This window comes from Pogona vitticeps, chromosome 2 (assembly GCF_051106095.1).
Source record: "Pogona vitticeps strain Pit_001003342236 chromosome 2, PviZW2.1, whole genome shotgun sequence".
NCBI classification, from domain to species: Eukaryota; Metazoa; Chordata; class Lepidosauria; order Squamata; family Agamidae; genus Pogona; species Pogona vitticeps.
In genome coordinates this window covers 86,744,550-86,755,300 of record NC_135784.1, presented here as the reverse complement: position 1 = coordinate 86,755,300, position 10,751 = coordinate 86,744,550, and the positions used below count along the sequence as shown (strand labels likewise).

Genomic DNA, 10,751 nt, shown 5'->3' with positions numbered 1-10,751 from the left:
AACAGTGGTTCCCAATCTTGGGTCCCCAGATGTTCTTTGACTACAACTCCCAGAATTCCTGATGGGCTTCTGGGAGTTTTAGTCCAGGAACATCTAGAGGCACAAAGTAGGGAACCACTGGTCTAAAGTAGGACCACATGCCACCAGAGATGTATAATATAGTCAACCTGGTAAAGTTGCTGTCATTTCCATGCTGTTATCTCTTCATTTTGCTGAGCAGCTTTGCCTGCTGGCTGAACTTTGATTTGCATCTTACAGTGAACTTAAAACTTGGCACAAATCTAAGGGATCCAAGGCAAACTGCATGTCTGACTCAGAGGGGAAGGATGACAAGATAGAGGAATTGTATCACCTTTTGCATAGACCTAGATGGGAAATCTAACATGTTAACTATTCCACAAGACTATTAATGATGAGTCTATTTTTAAATCTGCTTGAATACATTGCTGGCCAAATATCATCATCCTAGTTGAACTAGTGGCAGAAGTTATAAGGTATGTCTTGCATGGCAAGTAGTTAAACATTCTGCCATAGATTCAAGTTTCAATTTGTATCATACTGTGTGGCCTTCCCATTTGTAAATGGTAACAAATAAGAATGTCAGAGGTGATATGATTGAGTCATATCTTCGCCTAGGCATACTTAGATAGCCAGCTTGCCTGTCTCTCAGTGCATAATTTTTGAGCACATGCCACCTGCTGTTATTCAGTGTCAGCCATCACTTATTAGTGTTGAAAAGCTATTTGCCACCAGAAATCCCTACCAAACAGATTGGCCACTGCAGATTTGTGATACTGTATTATCAATGGAAACCAAGTAGTTTATTTTTACATTTGTTTCACACATTGACAAGTTGCATTGGTCTGCCATTGGACCCTAGGCTGAATAGTTCAGAAACTCCTGTGATGTCCCTAGAGGTTCCAGTATGGCTTGTTTACAAAGAGTCACTTCATTCTGGAAGTGGTTGTGTGTACAGTTACTCCTGGAAGAGACCTGTGCTTGGTTCCTCAAACCTTTCTGACAGTCTGAAACCTCATGAAATCAGGAAGGTAAAATCTAGTGGCTAGTGGAAGCTTTGATGTCCCAGTTGACATCATGCTGTCTATTGTATCATTTTGTATTTGAGTTGGGCTGAATTATCATAGTCCTCCTCAAGTGTTGGCTGCCTAGGGGCTCCTTAGTTGATGGGAGATGTGCCAAGTTTTGCTGCGTGCTGAAACCTTGTTTTTGTTTGTTTGTTTTTTTCTCAATAAAGCTAGAGGAAGGTTCCTTTCCAGAAGATTTAGTAAATACATCAAGGAAAATAAACAGTGCTTCTGGTGACATGTGTCCTTCTTATAACTAGAAGTGTTGGGAGAAAGTGTCATTTTCTGTCACTGTGCTTGTCACAGCCCAGTCATACTGCAGAAGTTATCTTGGAAAGACAATACATTGAGTGTGGTTAAAGCAAGAGGAAGCACTGTTTGCTCTGCCTGACTGTGGCTGGTTTGTGTGCCTTAGGAATGCTCCTCATTGGCCAATGAGTGCCTCACAAATGTGTCGGAATTGGTGTCTGAATTAAGCCATTTTCTCCACATGATTTAATAGGCTGGAGCCTTCTCATCTGCTTGGGAAGAGTGCTTCATGTTTTCCAGCCACCTGGAATCAGTTTAGGAAGGGAGGAGGATAAGGACTGTGCACATCACTGTAGGGAACCATTAGGGAGCACTACTGCTGCTTGGTAGATACTGTCTTCTTCCCATAGTAAATTAATATAAGACTGTTTTGTTCTAGCTTTCCTGACTTGTGATCTTTGTAATCCAAGCAAAGGATTGGGTTGGGCAGCTTTCCTCTAGGGCTTATTTTACTCGAAGCCAACGTGAGGGCCTGGGTGGGTGATATTTTTATTAGACCACTAAAAAAATCACAAACATAAACTAGCTTTTGATTTCATTAGGCTAGACAGCACAGAACTGTGGACATGGATGATGAAGAAAAAACATAAAAGTTCCAAAAATCATGGGCAAATGTGCATGCCAGGTTCCTTTGTTAAAAATAAGTTTTCAGAATTGGATCTGCAAACTCAAGTTGAGCGATATCATACCTTAGATTTAGATTAGATATCCTTCAGTCTTGAGAGACTATGGTAACGTGCTCTGTATGGAGGACTTGGAACAGCGTCTAGTGTGGCTGAGAAGGCCAATTTGAGAGTGACAATCCCTTCCACACTGAAGACAAATACAATCTATCCCCTGTCCAGCTCCCTGATTTTGCTGCTTTCATGACTGCCTCTTTGCCTCGGCCTGCTGGCCAAGGGTCTCTTCAAATTGGGAGAGGCCGTGATAAAACGCCTGCCTCCAGGCTGAATGCTCAGATGTCAGGGTTTCCCATCTGTTGAGGTCCATTTCCAAGGCCTTCAGATAGTGCTTGCAGATATCCTTGTATCACAGTTGTGATGATAGTCTTATTCTGGGATGTATATGGCAGCACTGAGTTTTATGGATCAGGCTGTACTTACTAATAAAAGAATAGCTAGTGGTACCGGAATCTCAATTTACTATAAGCTGAAGGGAAAGTAAGCTCTCCAAATATCAAATTTGTTAGCACTCACTGCCTATGATACATTCTCTTCTTTTCAAACAGCCAATCCTCTAAATAGACACTGTTCCAACCATGTCCCAACACAGTATCCTGGGCATTTCAGATGCCCTGCAATCTTTATAAAGATTGCCTCTGGTGCCAGTATAGGACTAGAGATGTGCTACTTAAAAGGTAATTTCTGGAAAGTGCATTATATGTGCATATATTTGAGTTTTTATGTACTATATACTATGTACTTCCTAGTGCATAAGTAGCAAAACTTGTATATTTTGTAAAAGGTAGTAATAACTGTGTACTTAGAATTAACTTTAAACATGAAGCCACCTTGTGCTATATTAAAATAATATGTGTGATGTGTGCAATCAACCCAATTCTGACTTATGTAACTCTGTTTGCTATGTTAGCAGCATATAAATAATTGCAGTAGAGTTATGGCTGTTAGTACAACTGACCACTATTGCTTTTTCTAGGCCATGAGCTAACATCACTGTTAAAGTATGTCCTTATTGCATTACATAATGACAGCATATAGGTATTCTCCTATGCTTCTCTGTCTATATCTTTGTAAAATTTTGCTTGATGCTTAAAAGAATTAGGGGAGAGGGGAGAACCCACATAAATTGGAGGAAGGAGCAGGGGGGAAAAACAAACCCAGGGAGGTTGTACATCAGAAATTATGTGGCAGTGACTTCAATCTCTTTTGTTTGCATACAAACTGGCATCCACACAATAGGTTTCTCATTTTCTCAAGTCCTTTCTTTTGTATTAGGATATTTTGCATGAGTGCTGGTAATCGCACTATGAAGTGTAAATTTCAACCTGAATGACTTTTGCAGATAGGGTCCTACTTTTCTAATTCTCACAAATTCATTTTTTGTTGCTTCCCTTATATGTTTTGGCTGTTGTTAGCAACTTGCTACTATACTAGAAAAATGCCGTTTTACTTATTCACATATTGTCAATATGAACAGTTGAATGAGTAAAGGAAACTACTACTTATTATTTCCTAGGAGGCAAATGATCCAATAGAATCTCTTGGTGATCAGGCTTAGATTTAGTCAGTATTTTAATTAGTGGCCTCAGTGAGCTGTGAAGGATTAACAAAGCAACTTTGTGAGATAGGTTGCATAAAATGCATTCTTATTAATGGTCTTTGTGATTTGCACACATGGGACCACCTGAAGAATCATACTTATAGATAAGCAACCTGCCCTTAGTACCACAAGTAAAATCATATATTTAAGGGAAGAGAATACTTGCTGATAGCAGAAGGTATTTGATGGAAATGCAGAGAATACAGAGATCATTAGAGGGATAACTGGAACGAAACAGTAATACAGCTTTATGGTAAATTTCCATATCAGAAGGATTTGTGAACACTGCACAGGATCTAGCATGAATAACTGTTTTAAAAAGGTTCAGAATTAATCCAGGCCTGTGACCCTGACGTGCATGGCAGATTAGTAAACGCTGTAGTGAAGGTCAGAATTAATAGTTATACACTGCTACACAGCACATAGAGACAACAGTCACACAGCATTTACTAGGGAAAGCCAAACCTCACTTCTCTGAAAGTTTGAAACATGTACATTGCAATATAGGCAGGAGCATGTAAAATCAAGAACAGAGGTGAATAGGGCCAATGTGGAAGAGGCAGAGATGTTTATCCGAAAGACTTTTGCTAGTGATAAGAAATGTAGCTGAAGTTGGTACCAGTTTTGTTTTAACGAATTATAGTAGACAGTACACAGATGACTGGTCATGAATACGACAATGTAAGGAAAACACATGACTGCTGCAGGTATTTTGAAATGTTTCTGGCAGCTTCTGTGCTGAAATTGCATGGATAGTTAGGGCATAAACAACCATTGAAGAAGATTTATACTTGAAAAGACAACAAATCTCTTTGGAGGAAACACCTGTAGCAGCTCAGTGATAGATTATACACTTTTGCATGCAGAGGCACCAAATTTAGTCCTCCACATCTTCATAGAATCAAAGAATAATGGAGTTGGAAGAGGCCTACAAGGCCATTGAGTCCACTCCCCCACACACTTAATATCGGAATCCAAATCAGAGCAGATCTGACAGATGGTTGTCCAATTTTTCTCTTGAATGCCTCCAATGTTGGAGTGCTCACTACCTCCCAAGGCAACTGGTTCCATTGTCGTACTTCCCTAACAGTTCAGACATTTTCCCTTCAGGTAGCGCTCCTCCCTGAAACATCAAAGACTGCTGCCAGTCAGAGTTGACAGCATTGGACCAAGCTGGACCAGGGGTTGATTCAGTATAGGGCATCTTGCTCTCTTTCCTTTTCCTATGTTATGAAATTAAACATTGCCTGGGTTTCAAAAGTAGAATACATAATGTCTTTCTGATGCAAACTCTCTGAAGAACAACATTAGAGTGGACATTACACAAACGCCAAAATCCTGTTGGGATTTTATATGTGTGCAAGGGAACACTAGTAAGCATGGCTAATTGATGTGTTGCCTGGTACATGCTTCATCAGTTAGCCATAGGAACGTACAGGATTCCTCTTGAGTGTGTCTAAAATCCCAAAAAGATTTTGGCCCAAAAGAGGCAGCAGTAAGATATGTATATGTTGTTTCCCATATGTCACATGTAGCATCCAACATCAGATAACTAGAATCAGATGTTAGGCTGACCAGTATATGGAGCAGGTGTAAATGCATCTGTTTGACATTAATCTATACTAGCTACCTAAGGAGATGCTATCCACAACTGCATCTGAAGTTGGTAGATTAAAGAAGATAGGGTCCTGTATCTTCCAAGTCCTGTGTAAGAGGGCAGATCTTGGCAGGTACAGCTTAAGAGCATAAGAACAGCTTTGTTGGATCATGTCAAAGGTGGTTTAGTTCAACATCTTATTTCCTGCAGTAGTCAGATGCCTTTGCTAAATCCACAAGTTCATGCTCCCCAACAACAGTTAATTTGAAAGTATATTGCTTGGGAGATTGAAGGCAGCATGTAGCTATCATTACTTGTTTTCCCATGCATTTGTCTAAAAACTGTCAAAATAGTAGCAATCACCAATTCTCATAATACCAAATTCTATTTCATTCTGTGCTGCACTGCACAAGTACATTATATTGCCTTGTTTTGAGTCTTCTCGCCTAATAGCTTAATTGAAGGGTTCTAGATTTATGAGGAAGAAAAACTTCAATCTATTTTTTTCACCATGTAAACTTTTAAAAGATAGACCATCCCTCACATTTTCTTCTCAAAGGCCCCAAACAGTGTACTCTTACTTTATAAGGGAGGTGCATCTGCCTTTTATCAAGTTAATATTTCTTTAGGTGGGGGAAGCTCAGCTGGTTTTACACCAGTGGCAGCAGCTTACTTTCTTTTTGCTAGGAGTTGTAGTGTCTAGAAAGTACTAGTTTTGCTGTCAGGCCCCTCAAAAGCTAGTCACTGCAAGATAGCTAGCCATCTCATTCACAGCACAAAGCCAAAAAATGGCTCTTCTCTTGAATTTTGAACAATGTGGAAGCAAAGAAGCAGCTACAGACAAAAGTTGGCTTTATTCATGGACATAGGGACAGCTGTGTCACTGGCAGCTGCCCCAGAATTGTACACACAGCGACAGTGGGAGGTATATATCCATGCCACAGTCACAACACAGAGCGCTGGGGGCAGGAAAGAAAGGGTACTCCTTTGTTTGGGATACACAGACACAACTTCTGGACCATCAAGATCAAGGAGTCTCTGATACAAGACCAGGGGAGCCAGGGAAGGGGAGAGGTCACAAAGGCATCAACAATCCGTTCAGAAATATAAAAAAAAGTTCCACCAATGGTAATGGAGCGGAGTTGGCATGATTCACGTGCAAGCAAATGTACAGCAGGCCCACAGGAGGGTCCCAGCCAAGATGATGGAATGCTCTGCTTTAAAACGGAAGAAGATACAACATGCTTCATACAGACACAGGAAAGCCTGGCCTTACTGCGCTGGGAGGGAGACAGGGCAGTAAGGCCGGGCTCACAAATGCGGGCACACACAAACCACCGCGGTCAGGGTTTGTCTTCAGTATTCTTTGTTTCTCTTAATGCTAAAGACCACGATACATAAAACACAGATCCCGATGAGGTCCCTTGGAGCAGAACTGGAGGAAGAACTCATGACGTTATGGGGTAGGGGACTCCTCTCCGATGCCAACTGCCTCAAGGCCTCCTTCTGGAGAGGTGGTGGAGGTGTGGGAGAGGGAGGGTTATTGTTATTGTGCTGCTGGTGGAAGTGCTGGGAATGGGGATGGCCATTACGCTTCCGGCTCATATTCCTGATATTCCTCCTGGAAAGGAAGAAAGAAAGAGCATTATTTCATATGAGGAAAGAAGGAGGGACAGACATGAGTGAATCAGTGTAGCACTGATCTGGATGACACCCAACCAGATGATGTGTGGAAATGGTCTCTTCCAGGACCATCCATGTCATGTCTTAGCCATCCACTTTTTCTTCTCTTAAGAATGCAGGATGCTAACCAGATATTTAACAAGCCCCCACACTGACAGAAAGCTGAGATATTTAAATTGCTGGTGCTCACCCTGGTTTCCTCATCAGATTGCTGTAATTCTGCTCCACTTACCTGAGGTGGCTCTTCATAATTCTCACCCTCAGGTTCCAACAACGGCTCTATCGCTGGCTCCTCCACAGCTTCCTGGCCAACTTCCTCAGGCTGCCGTGGAAAAAAATGAGAAGTTATTCATTACTGGCAGTGCTCTTCCCATCTAAAAGCACTATATACCGTTGTGCATAGCTAATGTGGCATGTCAAGAATCTATGTATATAAACATTGCAGAAGATGTATATACATTTTACACATGGTTTACACTCATATTTTGAAAAATAGCTAATGGCCAGTGTTTAATAGCACTGAAAATTCCTGCTACTGAGAAGAAAGATGGGGAAGATGACACACCTTCAAGCCCTACTTGGTTATGTGAAGGAGCCACACTTGCCGGGGGTGCGGGAGAGAGAAGGCTAAAGTTCCCCATAGGGAAGGCACTAAAAACTAGCCATATGGTTACCCTGTCTCTAGGCAGACAAACGGAGGGAAGGTAGTACCATGGAGACAGATTGCTTTAGTGCTATTGCTTGCTAATACCTAACCTACTTTACTCTCATTCATAACCTACTGCCTCTTCCTATGTCATAGCTGTACTCATACAATCTGTATCAATACCTCCCAGCAGTGACTCTATTCCTTCCCAGTATTTCTCCTGGGACCTCTAATACTAGACACCATCTACAGCCCACTGGGGCCTTCCTGCTTCTCTAAGATTCCTGTAAATTGCAGAAACGTATCACAAATGTTTCTGTAATAAAACAGAAGTAATTGTCGGCAAAATCCAGAACATCTTGACAGATTAGTTTTAGGGCCCAAAATGCCTTTTTCTGACAACACCTGAGTCCACAGGCTCTCCCTGAAATCCTCCTCTGATGTCTCCAGCATTAAGCTCTACTTGCTATATGAGCTTAGGGAATGGAATCTGTTCGAGAGAATATTTTCCTGCATTTCAGTTATGATTTTCTGCTCTAAAAGCAGGACGTAAACAGTACTTGCCACAAAACGAGTCTTTCTCTGACTCATAGCTACCAAGTATAATTCAGCCTTACATTAGGGTTATAATTCCTGATCCCAAGTAAGAAGGTGGCTGTATAGTTAATAGAGGAATGACAGTCAAAGTTGGGCAGTTTAAGATAGTCCTGATAATGAATTACTGCAAGGAGAAATATTTTGAATTTTGCTGTTCCCTGCCCAAGTCCATTGTAAGGAACAGGGCTGAGTGAAAATGGCAGGTCAGGTGACCTGTTATGCAGGTGTTTACTCCATATAAGTATAACTATGTAATTTCCCTGTGTCCAGTTTCATTGCAACAGTTTTATGAGAGATTGTGGCTCACAGATTTATAACCCTTTGCCTATCTGCTGCTTGAGCCTTCAAGGGCCCACATCCTTCACTTGAGGGCGGCTAAGCTGTGATTGGCACAGTACAACTGGCCCACATCAGAGTCACAGAGCGAGTGGTCCAAAGCAATGAAAGGAGGAGGATGCTGCACGACACCCTTCCCCCATTCTGAGTGGAAGAGAGCGCCTGCCCCCGCCGGGCTGCTGCGCTGGCCTCATTTCTTCTTCAACTGTTGCTATTTTAAGCTAAGCTGGAAGCGAGCGGCTGGGTGGCAGCTCGGCTACAAGATTTGAGAGCCCTTCCTCAGCTCGACCGGCAATGCGACTCTCCAGCCATTTCAGCGCCTGCTGCCTCCGACCCACCCGCTGTTGAGAAACACGCCTGCTTCTCTTGTGTGCACGTAGGCATGCCCATGATCCCTCGCCAGCCCAAACACATATATTTATTTTAAAAAAATGAAATGAAAGTGAAGCACGTGCGGTGTGATGCTGGCATAAGTGAATACAAACACATTCTGAATGAACACAATTGTTGGCATGGAGATGAACAGACACTCTGGCATTGTGCTCACGTAGGCATTTGTCACATGTTACAGTATGGTGTGTGCATGGGCATTTGTTTTTGTGCACGTGCATGCCTGTCTCTGCACATATTGTTAATACTCTCTCAATTTGAGAAATGTCAGGACGACTACCATCCTAGGCAATCTTGTGTCTCTGACACACAAGCTTGTTGCCATTCCACTTTTCACTGCTCAGCCTAGTCCACCATAGTACAACAAAGCCCAGCACTCTGGCCAATGTCCTGCCCCAATTCCAAATGTACTTGGATCTATTAAGAGGCTTGGGATCAGCTACCCTTCCTTTCTGTGGGAGATCTGTATCATTGCTGCCTGCACATTATTTCCTAAGAGCATTCAAGGTCACCTGAAAGGGGCAGAGTGCTCACCTTCAGGTCAGTGGGGAATTCATCTTTCTTGACCAAGCCTGTGGCAGCTGCGATATTACCAGCCCCTGACATGACAGCGCCACCCAGCTGAGATGCCTGTTCCTTCGTCTTCTCCGCAACTGAAACCCAGGAGAGGAAGAGACATCAGAAGTCTTAATGACAGTGTGTGATTAGCTCTTTACACTAGATTCAGACTGTGGAGCATCTCACAGCCTGTATAAAGAACAAAAGACTTTGACATCTGGAACATGATCAAGTATGTTGTAGTGGCCAATAGTTACTGTACCAGATGGGTTGATGCCCCTTGGTGTACACTTATGTGTTCCACTGAACAAAGCAATAGGATCTGCTTCAGTCTTCAGGGCCCCGCACTAGTTCACTGTCATATTCCCTGGCAATTTACAAATGCCCATGCTTTTTACCTTGCTGACTCAAAATGACCACCTCCCCTCCAGGCTGATTATTTTATCATAGCCAATCCCGTCACCCGGCTCTGCAGATGAGTGAGGAGCAGCTGGAAGGCTTTGTCCTGGGTCCAGTTACATAAGACATTTTAGTGACATCACTGGCCTATTAGCCTGTGATCTTTTTAGCACAGCCTCCCACTCAAAGACCAGGCAAAGGCGATCCGTGGGAGAATTGGAGAGGGGAAGGAAACAAAGAGACAGTACCTGAGGCCACACCGGCAACACCTTCCCGAGTTTTGCTTCCTAAAGAGAGAGGAAGGATTAATAAAGAAGCTGTTTCAGTGGAGAAAAATGCCGTGCAGCAGGCGCCCAAGAGAATGATCACAACTCAGCTCAGTCAGTGCTCTGCAGTCCCAGATTCAATTTTTTTTGCCCCAATTACAGCCCTTTCTCAAGGCAAGAGTTCTCCTTTTGGGTAAAAATATTGTGAGGTGGACCACTTTGCACACACCTCATTTTTCATCCTTCATATTCATAACAGTCTATTCAATTCAAATTGCCTTGTCAAAGAAAGCAGGTACAAATTCAGGACACTGGCTCTTATGAAAGAGAATAACATTAGGGAACCATTTCAGATGTGATGCCTCGGGAACACCAATCTTTGAACAATGTGTACCTGTGTCAAAAAGTATGGGGGGGGCCTGTGGCCTGTCGGCTGAATATTTCTAATCCCTTTCCTGGGGGGCAGAAGTGCTGTCCCAAGCACCTCTCTAAACAAATGTAGGCCTGCCTACCCCATCCCCACTTCTGTACTTATCTTACATCAGTTCCCAAGGTGTGGAGATGAAAACCCATCTATGTCTATGTCTACCACCTCATGAAGCCAT

At 42.7% G+C, this 10,751-nt stretch overlaps 1 protein-coding gene across 2 annotated transcripts in view; it reads right to left on the bottom strand.

Moving 5' to 3' along the window:
- Positions 1 to 6,106: 6,106 nt before the first annotated feature.
- The window catches only part of SNCB (synuclein beta), a 30,427-nt gene continuing 25,782 nt past the window's right edge, over positions 6,107 to 10,751 (bottom strand). For both annotated transcript variants that reach the window (XM_072989959.2, XM_078385584.1), the window contains exons 3-6: positions 10,129 to 10,167; positions 9,458 to 9,576; positions 7,187 to 7,276; positions 6,107 to 6,892 (exon numbers count right to left, since the gene is read on the bottom strand). In XM_072989959.2, the coding sequence (XP_072846060.1) occupies positions 6,860 to 6,892; positions 7,187 to 7,276; positions 9,458 to 9,576; positions 10,129 to 10,167 (281 nt within the window). In that variant the 3' untranslated portion in view covers positions 6,107 to 6,859. The remainder of the gene's footprint in view (positions 6,893 to 7,186; positions 7,277 to 9,457; positions 9,577 to 10,128; positions 10,168 to 10,751) is intronic.